This window comes from Hippocampus comes, unplaced genomic scaffold (genome assembly GCF_001891065.2).
Source record: "Hippocampus comes isolate QL1 unplaced genomic scaffold, H_comes_QL1_v1.1 scaffold118, whole genome shotgun sequence".
Classification (NCBI taxonomy): Eukaryota; Metazoa; Chordata; class Actinopteri; order Syngnathiformes; family Syngnathidae; genus Hippocampus; species Hippocampus comes.
The window spans coordinates 989802-1010278 of NW_017805461.1; the positions used below are offsets into that span (position 1 = coordinate 989802).

The 20477-nt window shown below is 40.0% G+C and overlaps 1 protein-coding gene across 3 annotated transcripts in view; it reads left to right on the forward strand.

Annotated features, from left to right (window-relative positions):
* gfpt2 (glutamine-fructose-6-phosphate transaminase 2) overlaps nucleotides 1–19876 on the forward strand; it is a 25522-nt gene extending 5646 nt beyond the window's left edge. For 2 of the 3 annotated variants that reach the window (XM_019874777.1, XM_019874779.1), the window contains exons 2-19: nucleotides 2830–2937; nucleotides 4788–4895; nucleotides 5015–5140; nucleotides 5598–5656; nucleotides 6207–6341; nucleotides 7998–8059; nucleotides 11244–11323; nucleotides 12923–13034; nucleotides 13195–13358; nucleotides 13882–13977; nucleotides 14072–14169; nucleotides 14263–14383; nucleotides 14474–14631; nucleotides 14723–14837; nucleotides 15872–15999; nucleotides 16331–16498; nucleotides 17609–17770; nucleotides 18704–19876. In XM_019874777.1, coding sequence (XP_019730336.1) covers nucleotides 2830–2937; nucleotides 4788–4895; nucleotides 5015–5140; nucleotides 5598–5656; nucleotides 6207–6341; nucleotides 7998–8059; nucleotides 11244–11323; nucleotides 12923–13034; nucleotides 13195–13358; nucleotides 13882–13977; nucleotides 14072–14169; nucleotides 14263–14383; nucleotides 14474–14631; nucleotides 14723–14837; nucleotides 15872–15999; nucleotides 16331–16498; nucleotides 17609–17770; nucleotides 18704–18748 — 2045 coding nt within the window. In that variant the 3' untranslated portion in view covers nucleotides 18749–19876. Of the gene's footprint in view, nucleotides 1–63; nucleotides 294–2829; nucleotides 2938–4787; nucleotides 4896–5014; nucleotides 5141–5597; nucleotides 5657–6206; nucleotides 6342–7997; nucleotides 8060–11243; nucleotides 11324–12922; nucleotides 13035–13194; nucleotides 13359–13881; nucleotides 13978–14071; nucleotides 14170–14262; nucleotides 14384–14473; nucleotides 14632–14722; nucleotides 14838–15871; nucleotides 16000–16330; nucleotides 16499–17608; nucleotides 17771–18703 lie in introns of those variants that run through there. The other variant, XM_019874778.1, reaches the window with a different exon arrangement.
* The last annotated feature ends 601 nt before the right edge of the window (nucleotides 19877–20477 follow it).

Here is a 20477-nt window from a genome sequence, read left to right on the forward strand (position 1 = left end):
AGTAGTGAGATGTTGAGCAGTTCAAACTGAGTTGATATTCCGTGATTGCTGTCTACACAAGTTGGCCTACGTGTGTCGCGTGATGTGACAGATGTGGATTCGAGAGGACTTGGGAGGCGTCAATAGGGGTGGGGACGCCCGCTGCCTCACCAGGAAACACCGTTTAAATGCTCACTGCCAGTTTACCGTGCGCATACTTAGAGCGAGAGAAGCATCATCATCCTACTCCCACTGAAAATAAACCTCCATTTTTTTCCCTACAAACCCACTTTTCAAGGCTCGAGCCATGTGCGGTAAGTGTTGCATTTTTTCCTCTGACTTCATTTTATTCTACGTGTTCTTGGAGTTGTAGCGCTTTACACGCACAAATCACAATTTACAGTTGAGGGGCTTACATTGACTTGTGGATGTGTATTCAATTCTGTGTCTGTATTGCCAAGACGTTTCAGATCAAAGAAGCCCTGTTAACGTTGAGACCTTAATTTACTGTATTTTTTTTTTCTGGCTCTGTAACTACTCTGAGCTGCAACGTGTCTTGTGTTCCCCCCCGCCACCACCAGGCTACTTACTCCAGTTTTAACAAGCCTCGCTGCAGATGCATTATAGAGCTACGTGAATATTGTTTCGTGATTTGGGAATACTTTGCAAAGCGATGAAGTGGTCCGGATTATGACAATCTCTAGTGTAATAACTCAGCGGCACGACGTTTACAACCTAAAGTCAATCGTTAACCAATTTTTTACCCCCCCTCAACCTTCTCCACAACCTGCTTAACTGGCTGCTTGAACACTACTTACTATGTCTACTTTCCCTATAGGCAGCATGTATACGTGTGTCTATCTGTGTGTGTGTGTGTGTGTGTGTGTGTGTGTGTGTGTGTGTGTGTGTGTGTGTGTGTGTGTGTGTGTGTGTGTGGGAGGGGGGGCGTAACTTGGCAGGAACGCATAGACAAAGGCCTGTTGATGGAGAAGCACAGCCAATTTTATATTTTAAAACGTAGTTCCCCAAAAGAGGATATGATATATTTTGTTTGTAATACTGTATGTCAATATTGTTTGTATCGTTTTAAATACAATAACACACGCACATACTCACAGACAACAATGTTCTAAGGAGAGTGAATAAAAGCGCACAAAGATAATAATGTTCAGGTTTGATTGATACCTCAGAGAGGTAACTCTTCCAATGTTTATGTGGATGTAACTTGTAGTCGTGGAGAATTGCCCTACACCGTACTGAAAGGTTTTCTGAATAATTAACTGCATTTAGCACATGTGAGCCAACACATTTGACTGGATTCAAGGTCTGGACCTCATTTAATTTGGCTCACGAAAGTAAATACAGTGTGCTTCCTTTATCTTTCTTGCTGCAGAAGAAGAAAATCTGTCATGGAAATTCACATTTATTTTCACCTAATACCTTACCCATGTATTTTTTTACTCAACAATTTCGTTGTCACTTTTTTCTTCCTCTTTCTTTTCCTTTCTTTCTTCTTTGATTTAAAATTCAATGTATTGCTAAACATACTGTATATTTGTAGACAACAACAATCAACCGCAGGGGAAATTGTCTCCAGTATATACTGTATCATACTATGATGATGGTGATTACACATATATGTTGTTTTTAGTCTGAAGGAAACCACAACTACGATGTGGCCCACAATGAAAAAGAGTTTGACACCCCTTTATTAGACAGACGGCCAGTTGTGCACGGAGAATGAGAGGTTAAAAAAGGCCCAGTTTCCCAGAGGAAAAAAAAAAAAATCCTAGAATCTGTGTTGAGGTCTCTCCAAAGGTCATACTAACAAGGGAAGTTTTAATCCTGTTACCTTTCAAAGACAACAGCACAGAGATAATTAACACCTCTGATAGTGTTGGTCAATACTGTCCACAAAAATCCAATACATTTTACTTAGTAAAGGGTTATACAGCTCTACATTTTTATCACATCTCATTAAGTTGTGAAGAGTCTTGTGAGTGTGGATATTCACCAAACATGTCTTCACAATCCTCTATGCATTCACCCATTCAGATGCATGCACAAGCATGTGTAGCCGAAGCCATAGGTAGTCATTTGGTAGCCCAAGGCTTACCCAGTCATGGGGCCCTCCACATCTGTGTACTGCATTGACCAAAAAAAAAAAAAAAAAATCCAATTTTCACTTCCAGGCCTTTCGAAAGTTACAACTATCTGCGGTTACTAATTATATAGCCGTTTGAATAGGTTTCGCTTACTCCTGCGTGGTAAATAATATTGATCACCAAATTGGTTTTCAATATTAATGTCTATTTAGGGTTGCATGGTGCACACGCAGGACTCGTTTGCGGGCAGCGCGTGATCAGTTCCCATTTAGTGATGGTGTGCATGTGGGTGTGAGTGGTCGTTTGTCTCTGTATGTGCCCTGCGACTGATTGGTGACCAGTTCAGGGTGTAGTCTGCCTTCCACCCGAGGTCAACTGGCATAGGCTGCAGCAACTGACCCTGTTCAGGATAAGTGGTGTTGAAAATGGATAGATGTTGAAATATTCAACAAAAAAAAAAAATGTTGAGTTTGAAAAAAACTGTTCTATGGTTCCTGAGGTAGATAAAATCCTTCTGGGGGCCTATGTAAAAAGTGAATCATAACAGCGCTTCTTTTGATAAGACTATCAATTAAAATATAATGTAGTTTTCTTTTTGCAGTGATTTCATCAATATTTATGAGACATTTTGGCATCCCAGGCTCCACCCGCCGCTCGCTCTACCATGTGACATTAGATTATTGACGTATAGCTCCAAAATAGTTAAGCAGTTCTTTTTAACATTGCTTCTCTCTGTTCCTGAAAGGGATTTTTGCTTACCTAAACCATCAAGTGCCCCGCACCAGGAAGGAGATATTTGAGACATTGGTGAAGGGACTGCAGAGACTCGAGTACAGAGGCTACGATTCAGCAGGTAAGACGGCTGCCACGCACACACACATGCATGCATGGACGCACGCATAAATGCGTGCGTGCACGCACACACACACACACACACACACACACACACACACACACACACACACACACACTCGCACACACGCACACACACATACACATTGATAATAGCAAGGGAGTAACTTTATCACATCTCCAGCAAAGTAAATTATGAGGGCAGCTAAAAGGCATGGTCAATGTATATAAAGCAAGAGGAACAAGATGTAAAGTATTTCGATATATAAGCAAATAATAATTACAATACTCCTATGTGACAGAGTTAGGCCATAGAAAATAGATATTTAATCTGAAATAGACATAAACTTGCAGTCAAACTCCATGTGGAATCTACATCGATTAACCCCAAAAGACTTTATGTCAGATTCTAATGTAACCAACTCTTCAGGGTAAAAACGGCACAGGTATGTTGCCAAGATGCAAAAGTTAAGCGTAGGGTCCAAAGATGTTTAGGATTCCACCGCAGTGACAAGCTATTATAGCCCTTATAGGTGCAATTCCTTTGCCACTCCTAGTGTCTGTCAAACTAAATGTAAAACAACGAGAATTACAGTTAAGTAGTCCATGCAAAACAACCACTTAGCATTTAAATATGACCGTTTGGCTAAATGCTGACAAAGAATGCAGAAAGCCATGGACAGAATAATAAATAGCATATGTGATATATATTTGAACACAAAGGGTGGAGCAACACATGTAGACTGATACTATAATCATATTCACAGGCATATATTCTTGACACTCTGCAACGAACATGTAATATTATTGCAGCTTACTCAATTCACGTGTGTCTCTGTATTACACTATCCCTAGGTGGCGAGTGGAGCAAGAATATGTGAGATGCGAGTATTTTAAGTTATGAGCATGTTCATGGAAAGAATTAGGCTTGTAGCTCAAGGTACCATTGAACTGGAATTTGGAAGAGTTCAGATGACTGTGGCCATCCAGCAGTCAGAAAGTGGTGTTTTCGAGACGCTGACACTGTGGGTCGGTGGTATCAGAAATCATTTGCAAGTTCCAATTTGTGATTCCCATGTGGAGATTACCTGGTCTCCTTGATGTTGCATGAACACTTCCATTCCTCACGCTTCCTCCTGCAGTTTAAAAATGCATATGCAGATGAAAGGACCTTAATAGTTGGAATGGTGGAATTTGTTTTTGATCCTTCTTTCATCTCTAATCTACAAGGCTTTTTTGGAGGAAAACCCTCTGGTATTCATAATCAAGGTTATTTCATATCGTTTGGCCTGGGAGTGCTGCTGTCTTTCAATTATCCTTATCCACAAATATTCAATGCAAAAACTTCAGCAGTGACCATTTCGACTTAACTCTGCGATTGCCTCGCAGCTAGTTAGCATGAATATACATGAACATATGAGATTGACAATTTGAATTTGAAAGCACCAACCTCTTGTCATTTGGCTCATGATGATCACCAATGGTCAATTCATGAATAAATGCAAAGGAACACACGGCACTGCAAATTTGTGCTTTATGTTTGCTCATCCGCTTTGAACAGGATGAAGCCGATGTCGTCTTACAGCTGTTCCGCAAGTACTATAAACACTCCTTGATGGATGTTTTTTTTCAGCCAGTCAGTCACTTTCTATGAAGTATTGTGAGGTACGTATTACGAAATTAATGACTATGTACAATCATAGACCATGCCTTTTAGCTGCCCTCATAATTTACTTTGCTGGAGATGTGACAAGTTTACTCCCTTGCTTATCAAAGCTGAACCTGGGTGTTCTTTGCCGTACGGCCTGTTAAAAGTATTTGATGTTGATGTTGTCTACTGTTTGTTCACAGGCATTGCTGTGGATGGAAAAACCAAGGAAACCTCTGGCATTAATGGCAAAACCATCTGTTTGATCAAAAAGAGAGGAAAGGTCAAGGCGTTGGATGAGGAGCTTCACAGTAAGTTCAAATCATTTATTACAGGTGATGAGGCATCCTGTCTCTGGTTGCTTATGTGGGTCTACTGACACTGCGTCCATATCAGTAAAAGAGATTGTATTATTTGTTGGGTTCTCCAGAGAAGGACTCCCTGGACCTGGAAGAGGAACTGTGTACACACTTTGGCATCGCCCACACTCGTTGGGCCACACACGGAGAGCCGAGCGCGCTCAATAGCCACCCTCATCGCTCTGACGATGATAATGGTAAATTCTGAAACCCCCCCCAAAAAAAATGTTCTTGTATAGTGTATATGTGCAACCACATTCTTGATTGTATTTAGAGCGTTGTGTTTACCGGGAGTGTGCCACAATGCATAGGTGGGGTAGCCAGTTAAGGGAACATACTTGGTAATCAATATAACAACAATTGGGTGGATAATTAGGTTGTAACCTCTCATTTTAAATTGGTTTTGAATTACTCTTTTAACTACATAATGCCGGTGACATGTAGCTCAGTCAGGTAAATGAAAGTGGTTGTACAACATTGCAAACCACAACCGCACCAACAAGCATATTATTCAATGAATGATTAGCACCCTTGGCCTGTCAGTCAAAACTGAGCATTGCAGTATCGTCGGTCTTATCTCACTGCTCATCTCAGACTGTCTTTTAAACCTGTAGCCATGGTAGCTAAATGTTTTAATCTCAATCTCGCCACCAGAGTTTGTTGTAATCCACAATGGCATCATCACCAACTACAAGGAGCTGAAGTCCTATCTGGTAAGTTCATGTTTTATGGGGGCATATTTAAGATGTAGAAATCTCCCATGTATCCACAATGTCCATTATTTCCAAGATCTAACACGCAGTAATCAATTAGACTCCGATCAACAGTAAATGCATGTTTTACTTTCATCTGGGAAAAAAAATTAAATATTCAAACCACTTCTCAGTATTATTCGGGGCAGTGATTTGCCTGTACTGCATCTTAACATTACATGCGTATTTTATTAAATACATAATGTGTTTACAGAGCCAATTTGATAAAATATCAACAACAAAAAAAGTGTTGCTGATGCTGTAGTTGCAGCTGGTCTAACGCAATGTGTTTTATTAATAAATATGTGAACAGCGGGCATCAAACCCACTGAATCGTTCAAAATTACGCCATTAGACTGGGCATGAAAATAGTGCTCTTAATGTCAGGCTCATGTTGCCCGAATAAATAATATACTGTATGGTTGCTGTCCATTTCAGTGATCTTTATCCCCCCCCCCCCACCCCCCCCCAAAAAAAAACAAATGTATATCATGCCTCTTAACATCCTCAGATCACCAAGGGATATGCGTTTGAGTCCGAGACAGACACAGAAGTGATCCCGAAGTTGATCAAATACATTTACGACAATCGGGAATTTGACAGCATCAGTTTCTCCACGCTGGTGGAGAGGGTCATTCATCAGCTGGTGAGTGGCATTTACTTCATTGTGGTCGTTATTCCCTGTCTTTGTGTTGTGAGGTGGACTTTTTTTATCTGGTTGCACACCGACAGGTGACGATATGAGGAGCTGTCAGGGAAATAATACACACTAATCAAATGCACATTTGAATGATGTTGAATATGGCATTCACAAATGAAACGCTCTCCCACATTAGTGAAATGCTTTTATAAACATAAGTGAAAAGCACTTACATATACAAGTGGAATACGCTCAGGCGTGCTACTGCGATGCGTACTTCAGTATACCTGTATAGGGAATGCATGTGTGAAAAGGATTTCAGCAAAGGATGAGCTTTTCATTAATGTAGGAGTGTTTACCTTGTCTGTATGAGGCTAAAAATATTTTCGCAGAATTTATTAAAATCCGCTAACACAAATATACTAAACGCAGGTGTGAATGAGAGCATTTTACTTGTGTAAGAGTGTTTACTTGTGTCCGTAAGAGATTTTGACTAGTAAGTGACCCAAAAAATAAGAGTTGAGTGTGAGACTTGTTTGAGTTGTGCGTAAGAGTGTTTCAGTAGTGTGTGTGAGAATTTCACTAGTAAATGTGAGTGTTTATCAGACCTTGTGTTTAATTGAATTTCAATTGTGTACATCAGAGTGTTTTAGTAGTTGTGAGAACATCTCACTATTGAATGTGAGGAAAAAAAAACATTCAGTTGTCTGTGTGTGATGACTTTATTTGAGAAAAAAAAGAGTGTGTGTTTCAGCAGTATGTGAGTGTTTTAGTAGCGTGCGTGTGTGTGTGTGTGTGTGTGCGTGTGTGCGCGTGTGCGTGTGTGTGTGTGTGTGTGTGTGTGTGTGTGTGTGTGTGTGTGTGTGTGTGTGTGTGTGTGTGTGTGTGTGTGTGTTGACTTGTGTATGTGAGTGGGGCAAAATTGTGCAAAAAAAAAATCCAAATATTGTCAGAGAGTGTTTCAGCAGTATCCATGAGAGCGCTTCATTCGTGTATATGAGTGGTAATCCTGAATTATGGCCCCTCACAAGTGACGTCACAGTGTCTCTAGGTTTCACGAAGTGTGTTTTTGTTTGGTCCCACCCATTAGTCATTCTACCGTACATTTCAATTTCCTGTCTGTTTAAAACACAGTGGACCATCACAGAACGGTCTCCGTGGTGACCGCACTGAAAGCATCACGGATAGCATCATCACTTGCTGTAGATGATTTGGTAGATCAAGAGTTTATTTTCCACTGTATGAATTTTGGGTGTGAGCGGGTTGTACATTGATGCCTTTTGCACAACTTTGTTTTGTGGAGTAATGTGAACCAGACAGTGAGAACCCACAGACTGCCATATGACCATGACAAAACATACCCGACCCGCCCCTCGCTGTCCAAACCACATATCCACGCATACTCAGCCAGTTCGACGTCTATCCACCACAGTGCTTTCGAAACACAGCAGATGTTGCGCAATAGAAGTCCTGGTTCTCTTTTACCTCCAACAAAGACCCCATGTCTTTCCCATTATTTCACCATAACTCTTTTGGGGAAACATTTTTGGGTCACTGTGCCCAAATTAGGAATACTGTACTGTACATCAGAAACTTGATGATGAATGATTGAAAATATTGAGTAACTTCAAACTCGTGAGTTTTCTCTTCCTTTTGTCTCAGGAGGGGGCCTTTGCTCTGGTTTTTAAAAGTCGCCATTTCCCTGGAGAGGCCGTGGTTGCCAGGTTAGTTTTCACGCTAACACACACAAACGCATACTCAGACCTTTCGCTGTGTGGTCTTGAACATATGGTCCAGGGGATACACGAGATTGAGCTGAGTCATCCCTGTGAAGCAATCATCCATCTGATTCATCGTTGCCCTTTCACATACTCAGTGGTCTTTGTTTTAGCAATTATGCGATAAGGTTGTTTTGTGCGTGCTATAATTTTCATGTACTGTTTCTAATTGTGTAAATGCTTCTCAAATCACATGCGACTGCATGTGTCATTCGCTTAAGGCCCTGACAGATAGGATGCAGTGGTTTATTCCTTCTGCTGCCCAGCCTGGCCTCTTTCATATGGGCCTTCGACCTCCTTCTCCCTCCTGCGCATGGCCTCCCTTCTTTCTCCTGAGCTTTGCACCGTCCTCCCTCCTGGCCCCTCTTCTCTCGCCTTTGGTCTCCTTCTCGCTGAGGCCTGACCTCCTTATTTCTTTGGCAGCCTCTGCGTAGCTGGCCATCTGCCTGCGTTTCTGTGACTCATTATCCGACAGTTTCCTGTTTCAGACCTTGCCAGCATGACTCCTGGTTTATCACTCCCTACGTTTTATTTGACTTTATATATTTCCTGCTCCATTTTATCCCTTATAGAACAGGGAGAGGCAAATGACTGCATGAGCAAAGCGGAATTAATAAAAAAAAAAAAAAAGAGGGTGCAAATGCACATAAAATGAGATATATGGCCAGTAACCAGTGTTGCTATGACCTTGAACCAGCAACAAAATTTCTTATCATCCAATTCATCTATTGTTCTTCTGTAGTTGTGTATATAATCTCCAGTCACGTTGCTCTAAAGTCATTCTCATGCAGTCCCCCGGGGGGGATATTTGCACAGTAGCTAGGTATCGATGTGCTATGCTGTGAAATATTCATAATTTCCAATCCTTCAGGGGAAGTTTTTGAATATGTCCTGTGGAAAAAAAATCTGTCCTGCTAGCGCTATAGACCTTTTACTCCAGAAAAGCACCTTATTCACAATGGCTTTTTACCGTAACACTAAACGTTATCAGCTTGTGATTTTAATTTTTTATGAGCCCCCGCGGTTGCGCCCACGATGACTGTGCATATACATGCACGACAAATTACTGAAGCCTCTTAAGTCACGCCTTTTGCCGATGAGAGGTGTTTTTTTTTCCTTGGAAGCAGTGGTTTCTTTTCTATCAAAGAGGCACAAGGGGCAAGAGTCAATTTATTTTTTTTTACTTTTAATGATCATTTTTATCATGTACTGTTGTGAAGTCATACTGACTAAGCAAATGTGAAGAAAGCGGGGGTTTTTTAAACCCACTTTAGCATACTGACTTTTTTCAGCATTTCATCTTATCAACAGCGCCCATACATCATTAGATCCCGTGGCATTACATAAGTCCAATCACCATTATCATAATAATTATTAACACGAGATCTGATGAAACCAGCCTTTGCTAGTTTTTATTAGGACTACTCCTCCGCCTGTTTACCAGCATGAAGAGCGTTTTTGTTTGAGCAGCCTTTACTTTCCACATGCCAAACACAAGGGTTCTGTGTCTTAACATTAGACTTGGAAAAGAAAGCAGCTTTAGGCAGCAATGATGTCATGTCATCCCTATGTTTGCATGGTGTCCAGGGATCGCTATGGCATGCTGCGATGTCCTATTAGCGTTTGTTCTCTAATTCATTTCTTAGTTTGGCGTATCTCACTTTAAAAATACAAGAAAAGTCAAGTAGAATTTCAATTGTCCAGAGGTAATTCGCCAAAGAGAGAGCATAGTTGATACAAATATGTTTTAACAGCGAGTATGAATGCAAGAATATTTGTATACTGACACTGGGCTATTGTTGTTGTAGTCCAAAAGGATCAGCTTTCATGACTTTTCGGTTGCTCTTGTTTTGACTTTATCTTACGCCACTGTCTCCCTACTCACACGTCTCACTTTTCTCTCGTCCATTTGCTTCCCCTCTTTCTCTTGTCTTTTCCCTCCCTCAGGGTAAATATTGTACTGGATAGCGACCACATGTTTCTGTTTGCAAGCCTTACTTCAAGCCCCACGCCCCTTAAGACAACCAGTGGCCTTGCGTCACTGGAGCCGAGCCCCAGAGAAAACTTAACTTGGAGAGAAAAGAGAGATCCAGCCATACAAATAATGTTTGTGCGAAGGAGAGGCCCTCAGTATTTCTCTCTGAATAACCTGCTTGGCATGAAGAGGTTTGATTGAAATCTTTTGTTTGATTAAGTCAAACAAACCTTTCAAATGTTGTTGCGCTTTAGTTGCCTCCATCTCCAATCAGAAACTCAAATGAAGTAGTAGGCCAAGGGTGCCCAAACTTTTTGGACCAAAGATCGACTTTTCGATCAACAAACTTCCCGCGATCGACCCGTTACCGCGCACGCGCACACACACGCACGCCATGATGAGCAACAGCCTGACACGGAGGCATGCGACACACTTTTGCAGCCTGTTAACTATCGTAGCTCGCATGTACAGTTTTAAAGTGCTTCTCTCGGTCCTCTAGATTCCTATTCTTTGCCCATGCCCTCCGTGAATTGTACATGAAACCAACTCTGAATGAGAATAATGATAAAGATGAAAGATATAGCGCAACAGCTATGATCACAAGCTGCAACTGCAGACTGCTGAGCGCTAACAACTTCCGGTGATGCAGGTCACTCGCCACTATAGGTTAAAGATTTACCTGCTTTATTTATTTTTTTTAATACTTTTTGTAAAACGAGACTGATAGGATGATTAGGGTGCAGTCTACATTAACACAAAAAATATATTACTAACATGCACAAAGACACAAATGGTTGTTTGTTTTTTTTTTTCTCCTCTACACCCCTCGCGATCGACTTGGGACCAGTCCGCGATCTACTGGTCAACCGCAATCGACGTAATGGGCACCCCTATAGTAGGCAATCAAATCTGTGGGATCGTGTTCAAGCATTGCGATGTTGAAAATATTTGCGGGAGTAAGGAGAGAAGCTGTGATGTAGTCATTCACATTTATTCATGAGACTTCTTGTGAAGACGAATAAAAATTGAACAGGATTGTGAGAGTGCATCAGTATCCCTCTAACCAAAACGTGTCAACACTGTACAGCATCTTAAATTGTTGTGAACTTATCAACCATGAACTTACCGTTTCTCCCACCTCCTCAATGTGATCAGAAGAGGAAGTCCGTTGCTTATTGGCGTACGAAGCGAACACGAGCTGTCAACTGAACACATTCCTGTCCAGTACAAGGGTGGTAAGTAGGCTTCCTCACTTTTGCTGCCTAATTGCAATTACCATCTGCCTCATGGCTCCCCACTTCCAATTACAGTAATGGCTGTTTCCTCAAGTACGGTAAGAGGTGTAATACTAAGAAAGTGCCTACCTCTTTTATTACTGATACTCTTCCGCAAATCACACTAATCAATGTCATTTTGGTACACCCATAACAGCCATAGCACACGCCAATCACATACATAACATGTACTACATTATAAATGTACACAAGACATCTAAGACAAGAATGTATTAAAATATAAAATATATTGAGTATGACCACAATTACAATCTTGCAGTTGAGTAACTTTCATCAGCAACGTGGAGCTGTATATAAATCTTTTTTTTTTTTGTATCACAAAGATGTAAATGAATTTGGAAACTTGAGTTCACATCATCTGTTTTATATTAAGTACTTGCCTTGGTGTTTTAACGTTAAAGACAGTGTAAGGTAGAAATACCAAAACCAAATGCATTTTAACACCCGACACAGTTAGTTACTAACACTTCAAATGTTGGGCAACGTGGAAAAAAAGGAATGTACTGTTGGACAAGACTGAACTTGCATTTTAATAGAGGGATAAATAATAACAGACATCTGATATGGCTTTTCTGTGTCACTTTTCTCGCACTATGCAAAAACATATATGTCCGTCGCTATGAATGCGAGTAGTTGTGTGTCTTGTGACTGACACCAAGTGCACAGGACATATGGTATTGCTGCCCAATATTAATAACATTCCTGTAAATGTCACTTCTTCTACATTGTTGGTTTCTCAATCACTGAATGCCAAATGCACTTTAGCTCTTCCGACAGAGGCTGTCTTTTGGAAGGAATCTTGCTGTGAATTTGGGGTGCTATTGTACAATAATACATTGCAAAGCCTTCTTCAAAAATCCTTTCTTGTGAACGTTTGTGAGCTGCCAAGTATTTTCAGGAAGCGTCTCCAGGAAAACTATTCAGAAGCTTCCTATGAAGTGTGCTTATTAGTGTAAGAAGTGCTTCAAGTAAAATGAACTGAAAAAGATTGCTGATACATTAACAACACGTGTAACTTTATTTCCTTTTGCCCTTTCGATTTGCCTGTTTTATCTACACAGAGACAAAATTGTCTCAGCTGTTGTTTCATGAAAGATTTATGGTTTCTCAAAGGAGCAAGTGAGACCAGTCCAAAGTGCAATGCAGTTACTGTTGTTGTCATGGGTGATGACAAAGGAAGCCTGGGTGTGTCAATTTAATGGTTGTAAAGAAAGACTTTTAGTGCCTCTTGCCCTCTGTTCAAAATATCTTTGTACTGTGTAGATGACAAACGACATAGACTACACCCAGTTATCACACACCTCAATCTTTTTTTATGTGTGTGATGACGCCCTCCAGAAAAATCTAAAGACCAAATTAAGGTTCAACACATCATTCTGATTTATCAAAAGCAGCTTTGCTTATCATACCATAAAATAACAACATAGCAAAGTACATTTCAGCAGAGACTTCGGAAGAAGAGTTTGTCATGTCCACATCTGTATTAGGAACTCAAAGACACTGAGGTGACCCCTTGACCTCTGATTTCTGACCCCACAGCACTCTTCAAGGAGGACATCCAGGAAAAGAACAACCATAACCGCGCTGGTGGCACGATTAACTCTGTAGGGGATGGCAGAGCTGTGGAGTATTACTTTGCCTCTGACGCTAGGTGAGAACTCGGTGATAAACTTTATCCAAAACAATGCCGGTGTGCCTTCTTGTCTCCGTATTTATAAGATGTACAGTATACAGTACATGTTATCGAAATTGAATCACCTATTTTTGTCTCTTGCCTTTTCTAAACACTGTTTTTTCCCTATGACTCACAGTGCCATTATTGAGCATACTAACAAAGTATTGTACCTGGAGGATGATGATATTGCCGTGGTGAGAGGAGGGAAACTTTCCATCCACAGGATGAACCGGCAGGCTGGTGAAGATCCTGTGCGAGCCATCCAAACCCTAAAATTGGAGCTCCAACAGATAATGAAAGGTCAGACAGCCACTTGAAAGCGAACAATTTAAGGACAGCTTCAAAGTTGCCTCCTGGAATGAATGCGCCCCCCTCCCCCCCAAAAAAAATTTAAAAATCCTATACTTGCTTTTCCTCTGCTGGCTGAAAACAGATGGTACAAGTTGTCCATATTTTTTTTTCCAATGTATAGACTAGAATAGAATAGAATACTACTGAGGATAAGCGATATAGAAAATACGGTACAATAAAATCCAATTAACTTAAATGGAATAGAATAAAATAGAATAGCTTAATTGTCACTGCAATACACTGCAATTGTAAAATGGAAGCAATTGTGATGGATTCTTTCATTTCCCAAATAGAATTAATGACATAAAATATGATCATGTGTATTGATTTCATCATAAAATAAATGTGAATAGCGGTGTATCTAGCCTATAAAATTACACATACTACTGTGCCATATTTACATGTTCAGCACTTGCAAATATAGAAGTGATATACCGGTGCATATTCTAATGCAATTGTCTACACTTTCCAGGAAACTTTGATTCCTTCATGCAGAAAGAGATCTTTGAGCAGCCAGAGTCAGTGGTCAACACAATGAGAGGCCGCATTTGTTTTGACTCCAATACTGGTAACCATAAAATATTATTAAGAGCTACCTGTTTATTGGACACATAGTTGTGAGAATATGTGTCATGCAACTATCTCATTTAACTCTTTCTTAGTGGTTCTTGGAGGATTGAAGGACCACCTAAAAGAAATCAAGCGCTGCAGACGGCTGATCGTAATTGGCTGTGGTACTAGTTTCCATGCTGCAGTCGCTGTAGGTTTAGCTTGATAGACAAACATTTGTGAGAAAATTTGCATGTTTATGGTGAAAGCGGTGCTCAGCTAGCTTCCCTACAAATTTTTTCAGACCAGACAAATCCTGGAGGAATTGACGGAGCTGCCTGTCATGGTGGAGTTGGCGAGTGACTTCCTGGACCGCAACACGCCTGTTTTCAGAGATGATGTTAGTTTCTTCATCAGCCAGTCAGGTGACATCACCAATAACTCCTACTAAACTTTCATGACGGTTGCCTCCAAAGATATTTCGAGACTCTAAACTCTTTTGCACCAACCATCAGGAGAGACAGCAGACACCCTAATGGCTTTGCGTTACTGTAAGGACCGAGGTGCCCTAACAGTGGGCATAACCAACACTGTGGGAAGCTCCATTTGCAGAGAAACAGACTGTGGAGTCCACATTAATGCTGGGCCTGAGATTGGAGTTGCGAGCACCAAGGTACAACTACGACACCTTGACTGAGATCAAACTTTTTTTTTTTTTTTTTTGCAATTTAAATGTTTTTTTTGCCCCTCTGTGTGTGATCCAGGCATACACCAGTCAGTTTGTAGCCCTCACCATGTTTGGCCTTATGATGAGTGAGGACCGACTGTCCTTACAGAAGAGAAGACTGGAGATCATCAACAGCCTCAGAGAGCTCCCCGGTAACAACACAACCCCCACCGAGACTACTCGTCATTATAATACTAATATGAGGTGACAAAATCGTTTTTAATTCTTCTGACCATTTCGTGGTCAGTGGCAGTTTCTGCTCGTTTGGGCTCTTAATTGAGTGAGGCAATATATAGCAGCGGTACACCTTGGCCTGATTATCGAAACTAGTGCCGGGATGGGAATTTCCTACCTGGGCCCTCGGTCGAGATTTAGCCAACTCAATCCATACAAATCAATACAACTTTATGAATAAAGTACCACAAAAAGCAATCGCAGCTCAAAGTGCTGTAGATGAATACAAATCAAACATAGAACCCCAAACAAAAATAGTAATACTGTATAATAATAATAATAATAATATTATTATTATTATTATTATTATTATTATTATTATTATTATTACTAATGATGATGACAAACCCCCCTCCATAAAAAAAACATTTAAAATAGCCACCAACTATACGTGGATTTTCACTATCCGTAAACTGGACCATAGTGCCTCCTCTGCATCTTTAGACCAAAATACCACCACTATCCAACTATCCGTTGCAGTTACTGAACCAATCAACACTATACAAACATGCAATATAACAGCATGCAACTGTGCTATGTACATCATCTGGAGCAATTCAGAATCAATCAGTGTCTATTAATAGAACCAAAATATCCATCCACCATTCAACCACTTTCTAATCCGCTTACCTTTACGAGGGTCCTTGGCATTCTGGAGCCTATCCCAGCTGTCTTCGGGCAGTAGGCGGGATACACCCTGAACTGGTTGCCAAACAGTCGCAGGGCACATGGAGACAAACAACAATTTGCGCTCACAAAAGGACAATTTAGAGTATTCCATTAACTTCCCATGCATGTTTTTTGAATGTGGGAGGAAACCGGAATACCCAGAGAAATCCCACGCACGCACAGGGAGAACATGCAACTCTCACAAGTCATTCACTACCATTCATGGTTATAGAAGTAAAAGTTCAATTTCACGTCATCATGACAACTAATTTGTGTGTCCTAGATCTGATAAAAAAGGTATTGTCTCTGGATGAGAAAATAAAGATCATTGCTGAAGAGCTGTACCAGCAGAGGTCTCTTCTGGTCATGGGCCGTGGTTTCAATTATGCCACATGTCTGGAGGGGGCACTGGTAAGTTTGTTCTCCATCCATCCCAGTATCACATGAAATAAGAATAAATTATAATGAAAATACATATTATTTTTAATTTACTTTAGATTTCAGCAATTCAGCAGTTTTAACATCTAATTTCAAAGTGTCAGTATTCTGTGGGGCCCTCAGGAGGAGAAGGCCCACACACACACACACACACACACACACACACATATGTGCCTTCTGCATTTTTCCTCACACACACACACACAATCGTAAATAACTTTGTGTACTGCAATGTGCCTTCTGCAGTTTTCCTCTTAACTCTGGGGAAAGTTTTGAATCAGTTTTATTTTGAACTTATCAACAGAAAATCAAAGAAATTACCTACATGCACTCGGAGGGCATCCTGGCAGGCGAGTTGAAGCATGGACCTCTGGCGCTCATTGACAAACATATGCCCGTCATCATGATCATCATGAAGGATGCCTGCTATACCAAGTGTCAAAACGCCCTACAACAAGTGACTGCTAGATCGGTAGGTCTTGGAAACAATCCACAGTGTACAGCAAATTTACTATAATATTCCGTTCCGGACAATAATCAACTGCCAATTTATTGTAATGTGAAATAGTGAAATAATCCCCTGCCACAACTATAAAAATATTTCAGCAATAATTTAATATTGTTGGTTCTACACCACTGTTAATACTAATACTTATGATACAATGGTGATACATACATTCATATGTGGTAAAAATAATGTTCAATGTAATGATAAGGAAGGAGGGTCTTGCCAATGCAAGTTGCCAAATATACACGAAGTTGACTTAATTCCGTTCTTCTTTTTTTTTTTTTTAATTGTCAACCTGTTAAGTTAATGTGCTAAAGCCTTGGACGGCGACGCAACTGCACTGTGCCACCGCATATTCACCAATTGGCTAATGTACCTGTTTACAAATTTTGAGGGGGGAACTTATCTCAGTTATGTGCTGGAACACTCATTACTTGCTGTTTTTGTGCACTGGCCAATCACCGTTTCTTTTTAACATAAAAGTGCTTGGCACCATCTTGTGGGCTCTAGATGCAAATTAATTATGTTCAAGTGTGGGGAGAAGCTTAAGGGGGACAGGCCATGGTGCTTAAAACACATTATATCATGATTGGATTTGTTTTTTAAATGGCATTTCCATTCATTTCAATGGGAAAAATGATTTGAAACACAAGTCAACGTACCACTAAACAGTACAGTACTGTACTTTATTAACGCATTTCTATTTAAACAGGGATTTGGCGCCATCTTTTGGTATTTTAAATCATAACAGAACATAGTTTTTTCCAGCAAATAACAGAGGACAGGTGGAAAAAAAAATCTTTACTGTATAGTGAATTTGTATATTGCTGATTGTTTATTGTATTGTATTATGAATATTTTAGAGGGGGAAATTCTTCCAAGTACCATATTCAGAGCAGAATGACTGAATAAATTCAGTTTTTTGTAGGGTCAGCAATGATTTAAATAAAGCCACTTATCTTAATCCAAGAACAAAGAGGGAAATTATTTGAAAGATCATTAAATTGCATTACACAAAAGAGACGTACTACTATTTATGATGTTCATGACTATCCCCCCCACCCCGCAATTCAGGGGAGGCCCATCATCCTGTGTTGCCAGGACGACACTGAGGTGACCATGAATGCTTACCGGACCATCGAGCTGCCACGTACTGTCGACTGTCTGCAGGGCATCCTCAGTGTCATCCCACTGCAACTACTGTCCTTCCACCTGGCAGTGCTGCGAGGATATGATGTAAGTGAAATATGTGGGCAACTTACACTCAGCAACCACAACATGCTCATCATAGATATCTGAAGTTCAACCTATCATGACATATCTTAAGTGCATACTATAATTTTCAAATATGCTGCATTTGTTTTCTCTTGTAAAAAAATCATCCAAAATCAAGTGGTGTATTGTTGTTGTACAGAGGATTAGGCCACCCCTGGCACCAGCTTTAAACTCTAAATGCATCACACCAGCTGCAAGCTTGTGACTATATTTGACTGCTTTGTAGCTGTCAAATACAGAAGTAAATAAATGACGGCGTCACAAGTGGGGAAAAAGCTGGGCATTTTTACAACGCCCCCTGCTTATCGACGCATCGCGAGGTCTTCTTTCCTTTCTTTGTGTTGATAGGTTGACGTCCCCATCAATGCAATGCATGGACATTGAAATTAAGTCGTAACTTGCTCCTTTCTCAAACAATTTTCATGAGGTTGACTTGTCAATTTCAAATCATGTCCTATCAGCATTCATGAAAATACACTCACGACTTAGACCTGTTACCGCAGTGTCAGCATCAGCATGTAGCTCAAAAGGGGCATGTTGTATCTGGGTACCTACCTACCGGTATTCCTGTCTCAGTGTTGACAGCCCAAACTGTTAGCAAGGGAAGTGAATTTGTCTTTACACCCCCCAAAAATGTGTTTGAACATGAGAAGTCCCAATCTATCAAATTAGTATGCAGATAATATTTATATTCTTGAACAGGGATACCATCAAATTGGTGGCGGGCATCATGCATGAATACAAAATCAGCTTTCGAAGAGTGATTTTGCAGGAGCGTTTTATGTCAGAGTGCGTATTAGCCTAAGAAATTACGGTACTGACTGATGCCCTACAATGTTTCCATATTAACAAACTGGACTGTTAATGATCCAAGATTATTTGGCTTCTTTGCAGGTTGACTGCCCCAGAAACCTAGCAAAGTCTGTGACAGTGGAATGAACTCATGTCACAAAGCACAGGAGAGCAGGAAGGACGTTCATAGCGTTGCAGCGCAAATGTGCAATTTCATTTTCAGAATGTTTTAATGGATATGTGTGTGTGTGTGTGTGCGTGTGTGTGTGTGTGTGTGTGTGTGTGTGTGTGTGTGCGCGCGCGCGCGTGTGTGTATGTTTCTGCATGTAAGGCGAGTGTGTATGGGAAGTGAGTGAAAGAGGCAAATGAAAAGGACCGCATACAAGGAACTTTTTTGTTTTTATTCAAACAAATGTGAAGTTTGACCAATACACTGATGAGGATGCTCCAGTCCTGTGCTGTTGAGGTCTTGTATGGATCACAACATACTGTGCCTTTTTCTTATCACCAGAAGAGCCAAAAACACTTTAAGAGACATAATAATCACATTAAATACGATGTAGAAGAAATTACAGTTGTGCAATATGGGGGCTAAATGTGCATTATGAAAGTACGCATTTGTGACTTTTTTTTTTTTTTTTTAACATTCTCTTGCTTAGCCTACATCCAATGAAATTGAATAGTTACAGAACTTCATTCCAAAGATCTCCGGAAATCTTCTGTATGTTGTACTGTACATGAATGCAATTAGTGTACCTTCTGGGTTTTAATATTTATTTTTATTTTTTTTAGCAGGGCCTACGAAAAAAAGAAGGTACTTTTCACATTCTGACTTGATTTTACCCTTGTGTCATATTCTGTTTCATGTTTATTGTCGTTTTAGTATGTTTGTGTTGCTTGGGTTAAGCAGAATAGCATTGTTTGCAACTATTAGTTTCATGCTATGTCAGAGCATGTTAAAATTGTAATTGCAGCACACTCAGTTTATTCCACTGAGTGCGTCATTGCATTTGTAGTATGGAAGGAGTCATCCAGAAAAGAACCAACTGATCAATATGCCATTACTTTTATCACAGTGTTTATTTTTCAGCTTTTTAGCTATTTGTATGAGTTTATAACAAATGAAGATATTCTAGATTTATCTGATTTATATTTTAGAAACAAAAAAGGGTTTGATCTATATTTGTAACTGATTTTTTTGTTTCATACCTTTTCGTTTTACAGACATAACTGTGATCTTTTAATCAGTACCTACATAAAGTATTCAGAAACGTGTATTTCATTTGTTCATTTCTAAATAAATAAACGTGCTTTAAATTCGAAGTACTGTAGTTTGATCCTGAAGTTATCTATCAATCTATCGATATACCACCTTAAAAGGGTAACATTGCTCAATTTTGTTCCGGTGCAATACTTTAACCATCTATGTAGAGGCATCATTTTCCCCTCTGATTTCTAAAGGCTTGTTTCAACAAATACAGCCGTGGAAAAAAAATAATAGACTACTGTACCTCTGTTTCTACAGTTTAATGTTAATTTTAAATGTAATGAATAAAAATGAGAATTGAATTTAAGAGATTGATCGTGACCAGAATCGCTTCAAAAGTTCTTACATAAATAGAAATGACATTGAATTTGTACAACAAAAACGGTGCTTTTAGGCATTACGTGTTTTCGTTTGTGTCACTTATTCACTTGATACAGTACACTTTTAGTGGCACTAGACATTAAAATGAACTAGAAATTGAAGAAAACATGGTGATCTCTTAATTTTTTTGCGCGGCTGTATTGTGGCCAGTGAGATCTTTTAGCATCTATAAATGAGGTAATAAAATTGACAAATTGGTGGAAAGCATTTTAGCCCATAATAAAGTCA